The sequence below is a fragment of the Manis javanica genome, chromosome 6, assembly GCF_040802235.1.
Source record: "Manis javanica isolate MJ-LG chromosome 6, MJ_LKY, whole genome shotgun sequence".
NCBI classification, from domain to species: Eukaryota; Metazoa; Chordata; class Mammalia; order Pholidota; family Manidae; genus Manis; species Manis javanica.
In genome coordinates this window covers 114,100,329-114,116,478 of record NC_133161.1, presented here as the reverse complement: position 1 = coordinate 114,116,478, position 16,150 = coordinate 114,100,329, and the positions used below count along the sequence as shown (strand labels likewise).

Here is a 16,150-nt window from a genome sequence, read left to right as displayed (position 1 = left end):
GTTCATGCGGGAGCTAGGCACTGACAGTGCAAATAGCTGGAAGAGATGGATAGATTCTTATGTAAGTTAATGGTGCTCACACTGGCATATGTCTACCTTAAGAGATACAGACTTTACTGGAGTACACCAGTGTGGATATTTTTAAGGAAAATAACTTATTTTTACATTAGTATGTTTTTTGTTTTTGTTTTAGCAAATAGGGAAGTGCTCAATGAATTAACATAGTAAGGAAAACTTCTTCCCGTCCCATCTACTTACTGATGTTAATAAAATTATTGAGGGCTAAGACATAAATACATAAAAATAAAAAGTAGAAATAAAATCGTGGTTTGATTCCTAGATTCAAAATGGGGTGAAAAAAGTTTCATCTAACTCATTAAGAGTTGATACATGCAGTATAATATCACAGATGCATATGTTTTATACATACACAATGTAGTTATATTATTTTGGTAAGTTGTGTACCTGTAATTTGTGTAATTCAACTGGGAGAAAATAACACTTGAATTTTACATACCCATGAAATTTTTAAATGTTGAATTTAAATTTACGTACACATATAGTTTAGAGAAGTAGGATAAAGAATAAATACAAGACTTACAAGCATAACAATACAATACTGGTTTTAAAGTATGGCTGGGAAAGTGAAGTAGAGCTACAAGTTCTTCACTGTTAAAGTTCGGTTATAGTTTTTTTAAATGGATGATGATAAATATCACAACACTATGGAGTTTAGGTTACAGTGGATATATTTTGAAGAATGAAGTAGCAGTTTTATCTTAACATGAATCATGAAAATTTTTAAATGTTAAGTGACAAATATGCAAAGATTTACACAGGTTTTCAAAGGTATTTTAACACGTTTCTGAATAAAATCCTTTAAAGATCATTGGCAAGACCACCACTAGCCTTAGGCAAGGAGGCACCTCAAGTACAAAATTTAAGGAGGTCTCTCTCTCTCTCAGCATCCTGCAGGTGACTGCCCCTTAAATTATGCATCTTAGGTGTCTTCTTACTCACCCTAGTCCCAGCCTTGATCACTGGATTTATACAACAGAAGAGGTTTGTGAAAAATTGGCTTAAAAAAAAAAATATTTGCGATACCAGTCATTTTTCTTCAACTGCTTTTGTTTTTAGGGTGGGATTAAAAACTCAGCCTGAATCAAAATGCCCTGAGCTACTTGCTAATTACTGTGACATGTTGCTAAGAAAAACACCATTAAGCAAAAAACTAACCTCTGAAGAGATTGAAGCAAAGCTTAAAGAAGTGGTATAATTTTTTTAATGTTAATTACTTTATTTGAATTTGTATTTTGCTTATTCTGTGGGAACATCAATTTTTAAAAATGTATGTCTATAAGCAACTAGTATTATGAAATTTTACAGTGCAGATTCTCTACAGGGCAGTTATTTTTTTTTCCTGAAAATGTTTATCCTGTAGCTGCCAGAAAGGGAAATCACATTTAATTCTTCCCCCTTCTTGATTATTTTTAAGGAATTAAATTCTAGTTCCCCTTAAAGGACAAAAAAGGGGAAATGGAGCTGATAATGTTTGAAACAATAGTTGAGAGACTGGCAGTTGTTCACTTCTTTCGTTTTGTAAGAGCCCCAAATAAATAACTAAGGATGAGTGAATGTATGGAAAGAGTTAGTTGCTTTCATCTTTATTTGTCTCCTGGTTGTTAGCATATGATATGAGCCCATATACAAAGGGGGTAAAAAAGCAGGTAAAATTATAAAGTATAGACAGGAAGATCTAAAAAGAAGATTAGTATCAGAAAAAAGCAAAGATGTGGGGAAGAAAAAATTCAGGAAGAACCATTGTATTTCATGTGAAGTTTTATCACATTTTATATAAAATCTGAAAAATTGATGTCTGTAGGAACTAAAAGGTTATTTGGTTAAAGCAGTAAAGTAGTATATCAAGACTGGTTATTTTTCAGAGATGCACATTTAGTAGGCCTCTATCTGTACATACTTATATGAATTTCCAAATTTTGACAGCTGGGGAATATAGAAAGGGAGGATAAATGAGAGATGGCTAAGAATATATATGAATTGAAAGTAATTTTGTTTTCTGTACAGCTCTTGGTACTTAAATATGTGCAAAACAAAGACGTTTTTATGAGGTATCACAAAGCTCATTTGACACGTCGTCTTATATTAGACATCTCTGCTGATAGTGAAATTGAAGAGAATATGGTAGAGTGGCTAAGAGTAAGTACTTTTTTTTTTATATTTGGTTTTCCTAATACAGCACATGGTTTACAAATAGGCTTAAATAATACTTTCTGGTGCTGTTATTGTTGAAGAAAGAGGGAACGTTTTATGAAAATACAGTATCAATTTATATAAAATAAAGTGATATCTAATAAAGTGTATTAATAAAGACTTTTTAGTAAAGCACTTTTGCTTTGCTTCTGCTTTTTCATTTTTTCATTATCTCCACTCTGATTTGTACTGAAATTAAATATGCTACAGGACAAGTCATTCCATTTTTAAGGTGTTTCAAAAACTCTAAATGCTTAATTAACTCCAGGGATGTTTGTAAGTAAATACTTCTGTGTAGCAAGAAGAACCAATATGTACAAGTTGATGGCTTATTTAAAGTAACCAGGGCTAATTATGAGTAAATTCCCATACCAAAATATTATAAGTCTGTTCCTTTCAATTTTGAGTTATAGTAAAACAAGTATGTCTTTCATTTATATACATGGTATTATCATACATAATATATTAAAATATTGTATGAAATTATGTATAATATTTTAACTCCCATTCCTTCCAGTTCATTTCAATGGAAGTTTTTGTTATATTAAAACAAATGTCTTTCATTTATATATATGGTATTGTCATATATAACATAAAACATAGTAATGAAATTACATATAATGTGTATATAATTGTGTATATATTATGTATTATGCATATTTATTTTCATTTACATATATTTCAAATTACAGGTTTATCAGATAGCTCTGATGTGCGTGGTAGTGTGGGATAGTAAAAATACAGTGCAGACTGAAACAGTGGGAAAGATTATTTTGTGACTTATAGAAATTTTCTTAAAGCATTAAAAACTTATACAGGAAAAAGAAAAAATTAAAATTAATATGTATTTAGTACACTAACTTAAAACATAAGAAACCTTCAGAATTGAAGTGTTTTAGTTTGTAAATAAGAGTAGTAAGGGAAATACTTGCACTTCATATGTCTGGTATTATATAGAGATTATATAAAAAACTAAACAGTAAAAAGACAACTCGTTTAAAATGGGCAAAGGATTACAGTAGACATTTCTTCACATAAGATATGCAAATAATCAATAAATATGCAAAGATCATCATTAGTCATTAGGGAAATGCAAATGAAAACCACAACAAGATACTACTTCACTCCCACTAGGATAGCTGAAATAAAAAAGACAGACAGTAACAAATGTTGACAAAGAAGAGAAGAAATTAGAACCCTCATGCATTGCTGATGAGAATATAAAATGGTGCAGCACTTTGGAAAACTGCCAGTTCCTCAGAAAGTTGAACATAGAGTGTGACCCAGCAATTCTACTCATAGGTAATTCCACTCAAGAGAAATGAAAACACGTCCATACTGAAACTTGTACATGAATGTTCATAGCAGCATTATTAATGATAGTCAAAAAGTGAAAACAACCCAAAATGTTGATCAGCTGATGAGTGGACAACAAATGTGATCTGTCCTTTCAATGGAATATTATTTAGCAATAAAATGAAATGAATTACTGGTATAAGTTACAACATGGATGAACTTTGGAAACATTATGCTAAGTGAAAGAAGCCAGTCACAAAAGACCACATACTGCATAATTCCACTAGTATAAAATGTACACAATAGCCATATCCCACAGACAGAAAGTAAATTAGTCATTTCCAGGAGAGCTGGGTGCGAGGAGGGAAAATGGGGAGTGACTGCTAGTAACTATGGAGTTTCTTTTTGGGGTGATGAAATGTTCTAAAGTAGATAGTGGTAATGGTTGCCTAACTTTGTAAATATACTAAAATCCACCTAGTTGTACATTTTTAAAGTGTGAATTTTGTGAAAAATTAACTATATCTCAGTAAAGCTGTTATTAAAATAAAGAGTAGTTTGACTAGCACTTGCCTTGTTGTCATGTAACTTAAAATACAGACTAAGCATTTTTTTGTGTGCCAATTAAAGAACTGTCATAAAAGTTTGGATCAGCTTCCAGCCTTTTGTTTTTGGAACTTTAAGTGTCATGAAAGTTTTTGCTGGCATCACTTCCCCTGGTGTATCTTATCTTTTTTGTCACTACCACTTTTCTCATTTATGTTAATAATTTACTTTCACTAGTAAGCACCTATGCCTGCATAGTTGTTCTTAGACATTGGCAGTATCAACATTGCAACCAGTCAACTCTTTGTTCTATAACCTCATTCATGTTCCATTTCATTTTCATTTCTTTGGTGAACTTTGATTATCTTTATTGGCAAATTACCTCTTTTGATTATCTATTTTTATAAAATGTCATGTAGATTTATCATTGGAAGATGAGGATGCAACCAAACTTCATGCTTTGCTGTGTGTGAACTGAGAACAGATGACTCACAGATTTTGAAAAGTATTGCAATTGATCACTGAGAAGTGAAATTTGTGCTTTATGCATTACTTACATTTAACATGTAGTGGTAACTGAAAGTTGAACTGTAGGTTGGAGGACTGGTGTTATTTAACTATATTGTGGTCACTGAAATTCATGCATATTGGAATCATGCAAAGAAAGCCTGAATTGCCTATACTATCCTTTTTAGTTTCCAAGAATCAAATTTAATAGGCATTAGACTACAAACATTCTAATCAATCAATAAGAGAAGAAGAATTTTGTGTTAAAGCATCTAAAACTTGGTTTTCCATTAAATTTTTTCCTAATAGTATATATCATATTATATAGTGTTCATTATCTTTTCTGTCCTTGGTTTTCATAGGAAGTTGGTATGCCAGCAGATTATGTAAACAAGCTTGCTAGAATGTTTCAGGACATAAAAGTATCTGAAGATTTGAACCAAGCTTTTAAGGAAATGCACAAAAATAATAAATTGGCTTTACCAGGTATTATTTTATGATTGTTTTTTCTTTAACTTTTTAAAAGAGTATCGTTGTTTTCCAGAAAATCAAAAGCTTTAGCAGTAATAGATAGAAAGATGTTACAAAGTCCACATTCCCTGAAGACATCTGCAAAGCAAAATTTAGATTTGCTGCTCCTTATTTTGAAACAAAAAGATACTTTTAATAAAATCTTTAGAGTCTTGGGTTATATTCTAATTTTTCATACATTTCGAACTGCAACAATAAATGAACCTCTGTTAAAAAAATCTAGTCTTATCTTTCACCAAAGCTTACCCTGTATGTGTATATGTACTTATTGAATGCTTTTATCTATGCATTGTCAAGATTATTTACTTTATTTTTTTCTGATATTCTTATCTATAGCTGATTCGGTTAATATAAAAATTCTAAATGCTGGTGCATGGTCAAGAAGTTCTGAGAAAGTCTTTGTCTCACTTCCTACTGAACTGGAAGATTTGATACCTGAAGTGGAAGAATTTTATAAAAAAAATCATAGTGGTAGAAAATTACATTGGCATCATCTCATGTCAAATGGAATTGTAAGTAGATGGTGTGTTAGTTCAGATACTGGTTTGGCTAAAAGTACCAGGACTCCAAGTAAGAGTTGCTTCAAAAAAATAGATCTTTGCTTCTCTCACATGTAAAAGTTTGAGCAGGTATAGTGGATCCCAGTGAACTTTCTCCGTGTTAGGGACAAAGGCTTCTGGTTATATCACCATCCTTAAAGTATTGCCTTTGTCTGCAGAATCTAATATGGTTCCCACTGTGTCTGTCTTCCAACCCAACAGGAATGGAAAGGTGAGGGTATACATTATTTAAGTTTTTGAAGTTTCACCCATCATTTCTGCTCACAATCTCATTGGCCAGAACTCAGTCACATGGACACATTTTGCTCCAGGGAAAGCTGGGATATGAGCCTTTATTTTGGATAGTCATTAAGGTCTGCTAAAATTTTTGTTTCTGTGTAGAAAGGAAGAATGAATATTGGAAAACAACTAGCAATCTTAATATATAATCTTATGTACTTAATATTTGGTTTTCCTACTACAGCACATGGTTTATAAGTATGCTTAAATAATACATTGTTCTGCTGTTATTGTTGAAGAAATAGGGAATGTTTTATGAAAATACAGTATCAATTTATAGGTTTTTCATGCTTATTAAAATACTATAGAGATACTATAGTAGATAATCATCATGAAGAGATTCTTATTTTTTTTTAATTACCTTTTCTATTATAGATAACATTTAAGAATGAAGTAGGTCAGTATGATCTAGAGGTAACAACGTTTCAGCTGGCTGTGTTATTTGCATGGAACCAAAGACCTAGAGAGAAAATCAGCTTTGAGAATCTGAAACTTGCAACTGAACTCCCTGATGCTGAGCTTAGAAGGACTTTATGGGTTTGTTTATGCCTTTTGTTTTCAAAATTGTATCCAGCACATAGGAAAAATGCTGTAATAAATTTATGAATACGTAACACTTTGAAAAATACTTTTAACCAAGAAAAATACACCAATGAGGTATTTGTGGGAAGAAAAGAAATTGAAAGTAAGCCAGTTACTAAAATGGAGGAAGTCAGAAAGACAGAAAGATTGAGTTGGTATTTAAATATGAGGAGTGTGACCAGAGATTTCCTACTGAAAATGTGTTCCAATATTTTATGATGACCAAAAGTCTAAGAAAACTTTTTGACCTTTTGGGGGCTTGTGTGAAATGTATTCATTGGCCTCTTGTTCATTGAGCTACGTTTTTCCCTTACTCCACAGATCTCTTAAAAGCTCCAGAATAAATTACTACCTAGAAGAGAAATAGCTGGTACATAACTGGCAGGTCGCTTTTGTTGTGGTCACTTACAACCAATCTCTTTTTCCTCATTATGCATTTACATTGTTATATTCATGGAGGTACCAAATAAATGTTTGAATTCTGAATTTGTGCTAATAAAACTTTCTCACCTGTGTTGGCCATGTAAAAAAATCGATCTTAATATTCCATACTGTTTATAGCTGCTAATTGTTTTCTCTCTGTTCTTCTTAGTCTTTAGTAGCTTTCCCAAAGCTCAAACGGCAAGTTCTATTGTATGAACCTCAAGTCAACTCACCCAAAGACTTTACAGAAGGTACCCTCTTCTCAGTGAACCAGGAGTTCAGTTTAATGTAAGGTTTATGTTGGTTGATCTAAAATAAAAATACCTTGTTTGAATTTTAAAGCTTTATTTTTAGCAAAGTAATTATTTTCCTTACATGATATTTAAGCATATCTGTATAGTATCATCACTTTAGATTTATACCATTTTGTTGTCTATTAAAATATTGAGCTAGAGATGTTTATATATTTTTCATATGCTCAGTGAAATAAGCTGGGCAAAGAAAGACAAATACCATATGATTTCACTTACTTGTGGAATTAAAAACACAACAAAACAAAACAGTAGATTCATAGACACTGAGAAATGACTGGTGGTTGGGGGTCAGGGGTGTTGGGATGGGTAGATGGGGAGTATAAAGGGGCACAAAAGTTCTCAATCATAATACAAGTTGGTCACAGGGATGGTAGTACAGCATGGAAAATATACCCAGTGATTCTGTCACATCTTCCTATGTTGACAGTATGATAACTGCACTAATTGGGGTGATGATTTAATAATATGTATCCAACTGTTGAGCCACTGTGTTGTATACTTGAAACTAAGAGTGTATATCAGTGATACTTCAATTAAAAATAATAATAAACATTCTTTGCACTCTAAAGCAGCTTTATCCATAACAAAGCATTTTTTTCTGAAGATGCAATTAGAAGATAATGCTGAATTAATGACCCACATATGTTCATTTTGTGGTAATATAAATTATATTAACTTTGTTATTACTGGGAGTGTAGTCACCCATTTTTTATTAACAGAGCTTTTATTGTGTTTGAAAGAAATCATAGGGTTCTTTTTTTTCAGCTTTTAAAATTATTATTTTGCCATACTCTTAAGGATCCTGGGATGCAGACACATCATAAGTCTTAGAGTTCATTTTAAATAAAGCTGTATGTTGGTTATTTGTTACTTCTCTGTTAAACAGTTATGTATATTAATATTTAGAATATTTCTAAAAACCTTTTCTGTTGGATATTTTTGCTACAATATGTTTAAAAGCCCTTTGACTATAAAACACTGACTTGACTTTTTTTATAGAAAAAATGCAAAAGTTCAGAAAAGGGGTAAAATCAACTTGATTGGACGCTTGCAGCTCACTACAGAAAGGATGAGAGAAGAAGAAAACGAAGGAATAGTCCAACTAAGAATACTAAGAACCCAGGTTTGTAATGTTAAGACAGAATGTTTTTTTTGTTTGAAAATCTGGTTTGCTTTTTGTTTTATTCTTGAAACCTTTTTTTTTTTTTTTAAGTTTAAAAGCATGTAGGAATGCTTTTTCATTTTACTGGAATTTAAAAATTACTCTGATGGCATTCTCTTAGCTACTGAGAGAAATGTCTGTATGGCTTGGTGGCTTCTGGTGGATAATACTGGTTGGGTAAATCCTTGATTTGGGGTTATGACTACCTTTAACCCCACCTGAAAAAATGTATCTTAGCAACAAGTTACAATTCTAGGTTTGAAGTATTTAAAATTTTATTTAAGACTTCTAATTCCATTGTAATGTGATATTAGGGACCCCTTTTTAGAACATTTTAAAGTAGGATTATGATTTTTTTGAATATGATAAAGAATACCTATGGCAAACTAATGTATGACTGACTTTAACTATAGTCTTGTTAAAACCAAGTGTTCCACTTTTTCTCTTTTTATTTTATGTTTTAAACTACTGGCCAATACAAGATGAAACAATAAAGAGGAAAAGATTAAAGTTTTTCATTACTTACAGATCATATAATATCAAATAGCAAAGATGAATAAATAAAAATCAATTGCTTCTCTGTTTAGCAACAAACAAATAAACTAAGAAAAACTTAGAAAAATAAAAGAATAAACCATAGAATTCATAGGCATTTCTTATAAAAGTAATGAGCAGGACTTACATGAAGAGAGTGGCTCTTTACTGAGAGATTCAAAAGGAGATTTGAATAAATAAAATGATCATGCTCTTTTTTTCTTGCTAAAATTTTTTTTGTGGTATATTTTACATACAATTACATTTCAAACTATAGTTTTCATTGAGCTTTGATAAATATATATATCTGTTTGACCATCACCTCGGTTAAGATAAAGAGCATTTCTATCCATCCAGTAATTACCCCACGACTCCCATCACCAGTCTCCCCTCTCTGGCCCATCTGATCCTGCCACCATTGTTTAGTTTTACGTATTTCAGGTCTTCATACAAAAGGAATCAGATGGTATATGTCCTCTTTGTGTTTGGCTCTGTTGCTCAACATGATAAGCCTGAAAAACCTAACAAGTTGATTTTTCCAATATTAGTACCAAGTTTACTGAATTTCCCATATTAGTAACAAGTTTACTGAATTTCATAAAAATTCAACTAGGAATATTTTTGGGATTTTACTAACTGATTATCAGTTTTATCAGAAAGAATAAATAGATGAGAGTAGTCGGAACCTTAAAAAAAAATAATAAGGTGTTGATGTTGGTAGCAGTAGAACTTGCTTGCCAAATACTGAAAGTTCTTAAAATATTTATGAAAGTAAAACAGTATAAGAGGCAGATTAATTGAAGAAAATAACTCAGAATTAAACCTACTATATAAATATAGATGAACTTTGCAAAAAAGGAAATAATGTCCGTAGCCCATGGAAAGGGAATGATTGTTCAATAAGAGGTTTTGGGAAATTTTACTTTTTGGGAGGAAAATCAGGATATATTCCTAGTTTATGGCTCCAGCAGGATAAATTCCACATGAATCGGAGTTGAGATGTGTAATGTGATGGTACATACAGTCATACTGTAAGATGTGTAGAGAAAATTAATTTTTTAATTTTATCTTAAACTGATACATAAATTATGCCCAGTCCAGCAATCCAAGCTGGCCCTTTAGGTAATGCTCTGACTTTCTTAATTTGTACCTGTTCCTACTCCACCCTCCCCATTCTTTGCTGTGTTCGCAGACGGCATCTGGATGTATTTTGGGTGCGGAACGCACCTGACCTCATAGTGACAGTGAAGGGGTCATCATATCTTACGGTTATGACAGTGTCCTGGGTTCTTGCACTTGGCAGCTGTGGAGTGCTTTCTTTCTCTGTCATCTATGGGAATTTGACTTTCTGTTACTATCTACTGCTGATGTCTGTAGCAGGTGGACTATGGTTTATTCTTTTCCACATGGCCTCTGCTCTGACTGCCATCTGCCATTCTTACTGAGCTCTTGATCCCCGTGAGACTCACATTTTCTGTGCCACTCCTTGGCCTACATGGCACACTGTCATTATCTGCTGCCGCTGCAGGATTTTCTCTCCTTCCACTAAAGGCCCTGGGTCAGGTCTGTCACCTTTAAACTCTGTCATGTGGGAACTGAGATACAGGAGTGCAGATTATTTCTGTCATTACATGCCACTCTCAGCTGACCTCCAACATATTAAATGGGGTTCAGGCCCAGAGCCCTGTGCTCACAGTTTTCCTCTGAACTTCTCTAATGCAACCACCATCATCACCTCTGCCAAATCCAGGAGAGGAAAACTGGGACATTTACAGTTGTTCCTCCTCCTTCTCCCTGGTACCTGTAATCTCCAAGTGTCTGAAGGAACAGACTTTCCCTCTTCCTTCTTTCTATCTGAAACCTTGACATAAACCCTGTGCTCAAGATCCTGGCACCTGGATATATTGAGAATGAGAGGGATTCACCTGACCTCCTAGTGACAGTGAAGGAATCCTCGTGTTCATATAGGGAAGTTGAAGGTACTTTCCTCTTGCTGAGTGGTGCCTAACTTCCAAACCTTTTATTGCTTTGCTGCAAAACTCCATTTTGAATGTTAAAAACAAATATCACCACATTTTCTGTTTTCACATTTCTTTTACAGTGAATTCTAAATCTCTACTAAGGCAGATAGCTTTTTGTTGACTAAGGAGAGAGCTTATAGAAAAGGCAGAAGAGGAAAAATATTTAATAATTTTCTAATTATGCTTACTATACACTTAATAGTAATTAAAGAAATCAAAGAAAATAATGATAAAATTGACTTAGATAAAAAATGCTTATTATTACTCCTGTAGAAAGTTAAAACATTTAATTGAATCAATACAAACTGTAGATAATATTTATAACAAATATAATTATTGATCTGATAAATATATGAAGAATAGTATTTATTGATTTTTAAAAATAGACACCAACTGGCCTCTACTACTAGACAAAGAAATAACTCTGAATACAAGGGAAAAAGTACACTAAGGGGTTTGTTGTATCTTTTGATGTTAAATACAAAACCAGATTACATATATGTTGGGTTCCCAGGTATGGTAAATTTTCTATATTTGCATTATATAGAAAAAAGAAATGAAAGGAAGTATACCAAAAACATTAGGTGTGGTTTTCTTTCAGCAAAGAGGTTATGGGTAATTTTGCTTTTCCTCATTTTTCAAAATCTCTATATTTAGTAGATTTTCTTTTACAGTGAGTGAAAAAAGATATTTTTATTTGTTAGGTAAAAGATACTGGTCCCAAAGTTAATCTCCTAGTGATGCTAATCATGTGGATATATGGTGGACAAAGGATGGAATACATAAAAAGTAATTTTTCATTTTGTCTTACTTAATTGAATGTATTAATGTTGTTTCATTTTTATTTTTCTTTTAGGAAGCTATCATACAAATAATGAAGATGAGAAAGAAAATTAGTAATGCTCAGCTGCAGACTGAATTAGTAGAAATTTTGAAAAACATGTTCTTGCCACAAAAGAAAATGATAAAAGAGCAAATAGAATGGCTAATAGAGCACAAATACATCAGAAGAGATGAATCTGATATCAACACATTCATATATATGGCATAATTTTTGAATATCATGGATAATATTAAGAACCCGAATTTTGGAGTGCATGGGCAGAAAGTTGTATAACAGTTTGTGCTGGAGGAAGGTTTATTTGGACTTTGATTACATAAATATTAAAATCTCTGCCTTACCTAACAAAACAACTATATTTTGCCAGTCACATTAGTTAGCATGATGGCATTCCCTTCATGTTGCACACTCTTTAACAGCATGCTGTTTTGTGGAGAATCTTGCATTCATGAAGAGCCCGTTATAAACTTTTAAAAGTAAATTTGATTTCTACCCACCAGAAGAAATACACTTGGGAAGGGTCAGGGCAGGGTTCTTGTTGCTTTTTTCCTTTTTTCCTCTCACAAAAATGTACTGCACAAGGAAGGAGCTTCAGATATTGGTGTACTGAAAACTGCTGTTTTATTTTGTTTTTTAAAATGTGATTAAAACTAGAAATAGCACTCTTGGTTTCTTTTGATCAAAAGAGTGAGCTGGTCAACACAACATGGGGAAAGGGCAGATGTAGGTGAGAAGATAAGTATTTAATAGTATCAAATTACTGGTTCAGACACTGCTTCAGTACATTAACTAGTTTTATGGTGACCTAAAGATGGCATTAAATTTTTCAACTTAACAGATGTTGGCTTTAAGCAAAACACTGTTATTTTAGTTGTGTGTTATTAAATGATGAAGACTTTATTTTAAATGACTAGATAGCTTGGTTTGGAAAAGGGAAGCTTTATTAATTGTTGCTTCAGTTGTTTAAAAAAAAAAGTATGGAGTTAGGTAATTTTAATTGCAGAGTCAAAATAGCAACAAACATATTAAGTGTTAATATTAAACATTAAATATTGAACACTTAGTATTTATATACCTAATATTTATTATGCCATATCCAAATTTATTAAAAACAAAACAAAAAACTTCTGCTCTCATATAATACAGTTATGTAACTGATCTCTTAATCTGTAGCATAGAAATGTTTTGATATTTTAAAGTCTCATGATTAGGGTTTTTTAGCCTCAGGTTTTTGGAAAGACATTCTGTTTTAAAAAGTAATAATTAAGTATCGAGTCACCACAACATAAAACCTGAAAAGCATAAGCAAAATTGTTGCAGTCTTAATATGAGCAGTGAATTTGCCAAATAGATGTACATATATATTTATATATTTTAAAAATAAACATTTTTTAAATGATCAGAAGGCAACACTTAACCTTGTTCCTTTCAGTCGATCCAAAGTAGCAACTTACTAGTTGCTGGCAACTAAATACCCAGAGTAGTGGAGATTTTAGGACTTGAGGACATGAACAACTTAAAAGAGAAAAACTTATTCCCCGTTGAAAGAATGGCTCAATATGGATTTTTATTCATTATGGTGCATGTTTCAATTTTTCTTGCAAATTATTTTATATCTTGTTTTGATATTGAGTAATATTTTAAAGTTATGGTATTGAAAATAGTAGGAAATGAAGTGCTGGAGCATTGAAAGGCATACAGTATTATTGCAGAGTTCTTTGAAGTCTGTCCCTAATCCCAGGGGGCTTTGTGAGCTGCCTGCTAAAAGGAAAGCAAATTTAAACATGTAAGGTTTTCCTAGTTATAGTGAAATGCCTGTTTTGAAACTCATAAATTGTGATTTTGTTTCTAAATTAAAATCTTATACTTGAGCCTCTAAGGTAGTATATGTCAATTACTAGACCAACCTTATTGTGAAGAATTAAACTAAATTAGTTCTCACTATTTTCTGTAATTAGATGACTGGTAACAATGGATACATTTAGAATTTTTGTAAAGTTTGGTAATAATTTGTGATCTTTAACAAATAGTTTAGTATTGGCTTATTGCTTATCCAATTCAGGAATGCTGAAGGCGGAAAAGCTGGAAGGAAAAGTTACAGACTGTTTTTAAAGTGTAAGATTTGTTGTAAACCATAATTGTTCTCAGAACATTTTTGGCATTTGTAAGCTCTTTGGTTATTTAATTTAAGAATGAGAGCCATGATGTTTTGGTTTATAAAGGTAAATTTAATGCAAAAGTAGGTATCTCCAAAACCATAGCAAAGTTTTCTATTAAATTTTATAAATTTTTTAATAGTTAATGATGTCCTAATTGTATTTTGGGGAATTGAACAACAGCAAATACTGTACTTAAAGTTTTCATCATTTTTTTTGTTATGTATACAAAACTAACTACTTTTTGGTGTTTATGAAAACCTAAATTTAGTTGACAAGGTGCCTATACCATTGTTGAATTTTCTTTAAATATGTTTTGATAGTAGATTTGCTAATTTGAAAGAAAAGAATCTGAAAAAAAAGACTTAAAGCAGTTTACTAAAGGTATAGAACACGGTGTGTAAACTTTACTAGGTCTCTTCTCAAATGTACTCATAAAATCAGTGCTATCTGAGCAGGGATGAAACCTGACACAAGGGAGAAGAATCTAGGCCATGAGTAGTATGGCAACAGGACGCTTCAGAGGTTAATTTAAGCTTCAAACACTCAGCTTCTAATTTAAAGATGGAGCCATCTGAAAAATGTTAACCTTTGTTGTCATCTCATTGCCAGAATTAAGTAAACATGAAACAGAATTTACAAAGTAAAAATATAGAACACTTAATGCTTAAAATGAGATAAATATTAGAACATTATTGTTTCAGTGATTTAATGAGGATCTTGAAATAAACTCTGAAGTCTTCCAATTTTTACATTTATTGGAGGGGTCTTTGCATTCTGTCAACCTGTTTATTTAAGTCTCTTACTCTTACTTTGTGCATAACTGTTAAGATTTCCAAATATGAAATGTTAGCTTTCTTATTTTTACTTCTTACTAAATTTAATACAAAATATGACCGGAGTAGTTAAAAAGTATTTTGCATTGTTTGCAATAGGATTAACCCTGCTCAAAGGGCAAATTTTAAAAATTCAATTTGGGTGAAAGATTTGCTAGTTTTCCAGAAAGATTTGCTCTCCTAAACTCAAGCTGATTTTTCTGTTTTCGAGCAAATGACTGGGATGCTATCTTAGAAACTCTTCCAAGGTCACGTTTGTGAAATACATTACATGAGAGCTTTCTTGTCATCTACACTATATATGTCGTCTGGAGTGTTGAACAAATTTGAGTTCCTAAGTTGTAATCTATCCTCGTATATACGATTTTGAATGTGTGCCACTACATACTGAGATGATAATGCTGTACAATTTTAAATGGTAGCAGTTTCTGTATGCAGTAGGCTGAAATATTTTGATGAACTGTTTAATTTTTGAATTTTATTTTTTAAGTTGTATAATTTATTTTCTTGCAAAATAAAAATAATATAAAAGCTTTCTCCTATCCAGAAAATGTTGATGTTCTGCTGTAGTTTCTAAGAATTAAAAAAAAATTTAAGAGGTATACTTATATATTTCATGAAGAAAGTAAATCTCCACCAACCTTAAGAATCAGAAATACAAAAAGATTTTTAGATTTCAAATTGTAATTCAAAATAAAAGCTGTTAGAAACGTTGCTTTTTCATTGCTGATAGCATTATGGCTGTCATGCCTGGAAGAGAGAAATTTCAAACTTATATGTGATTATTCATTAATATAACAAAGCATGGTAGGCTGCGTATCTTATAAACAATGAACTTCTGACAGTTCTGGGGCTGGAAGTCTGAGGTCAAGGTGCCAGGCATGGTTGATTCTGGTGAGAAACCTCAGATTGCAGAAGGCTAACCTCTGATTAAATCTTCACATGGTAGAAAGAGGGCTTAGAGAGCTCTCTGGGTCTCTTTTATTAGGGCACTAATCCCACTGGTAAGGGCTCTATACTCATGACTTAATTACCTCCCAAAGCAAAGGCTCCACTTCCTAAAACCATCAATTAGGTTTTAACCTATGACTTTTGGGTGAGACAGGCATTCAGTCTATAGCAATGCATACTGACCTGTACATTGGGATTCTGGGGTGAAGAAAAGATTACTTGGAAATGAAGGCCAAGAAAATTTTGTCTCAGTATAAGGTTCACCTAAACCTAGAGACAAATTTACCGTTATCCTAAAGATTCTGGGCTCCTCACTTGTCCAAGACCATGGGAGGGGCCT

The 16,150-nt window shown here is 32.3% G+C and overlaps 1 protein-coding gene across 2 annotated transcripts in view; it reads left to right on the top strand.

The window, feature by feature from the left end:
* CUL5 (cullin 5) overlaps positions 1–15,401 on the top strand; it is a 132,411-nt gene extending 117,010 nt beyond the window's left edge. For both annotated transcript variants that reach the window (XM_037020275.2, XM_037020265.2), the window contains 8 exons: positions 1,138–1,270; positions 2,086–2,217; positions 4,983–5,106; positions 5,488–5,663; positions 6,366–6,527; positions 7,165–7,283; positions 8,309–8,432; positions 11,883–15,401. In XM_037020275.2, the coding sequence (XP_036876170.1) occupies positions 1,138–1,270; positions 2,086–2,217; positions 4,983–5,106; positions 5,488–5,663; positions 6,366–6,527; positions 7,165–7,283; positions 8,309–8,432; positions 11,883–12,077 (1,165 nt within the window). In that variant the 3' untranslated portion in view covers positions 12,078–15,401. The remainder of the gene's footprint in view (positions 1–1,137; positions 1,271–2,085; positions 2,218–4,982; positions 5,107–5,487; positions 5,664–6,365; positions 6,528–7,164; positions 7,284–8,308; positions 8,433–11,882) is intronic.
* The last annotated feature ends 749 nt before the right edge of the window (positions 15,402–16,150 follow it).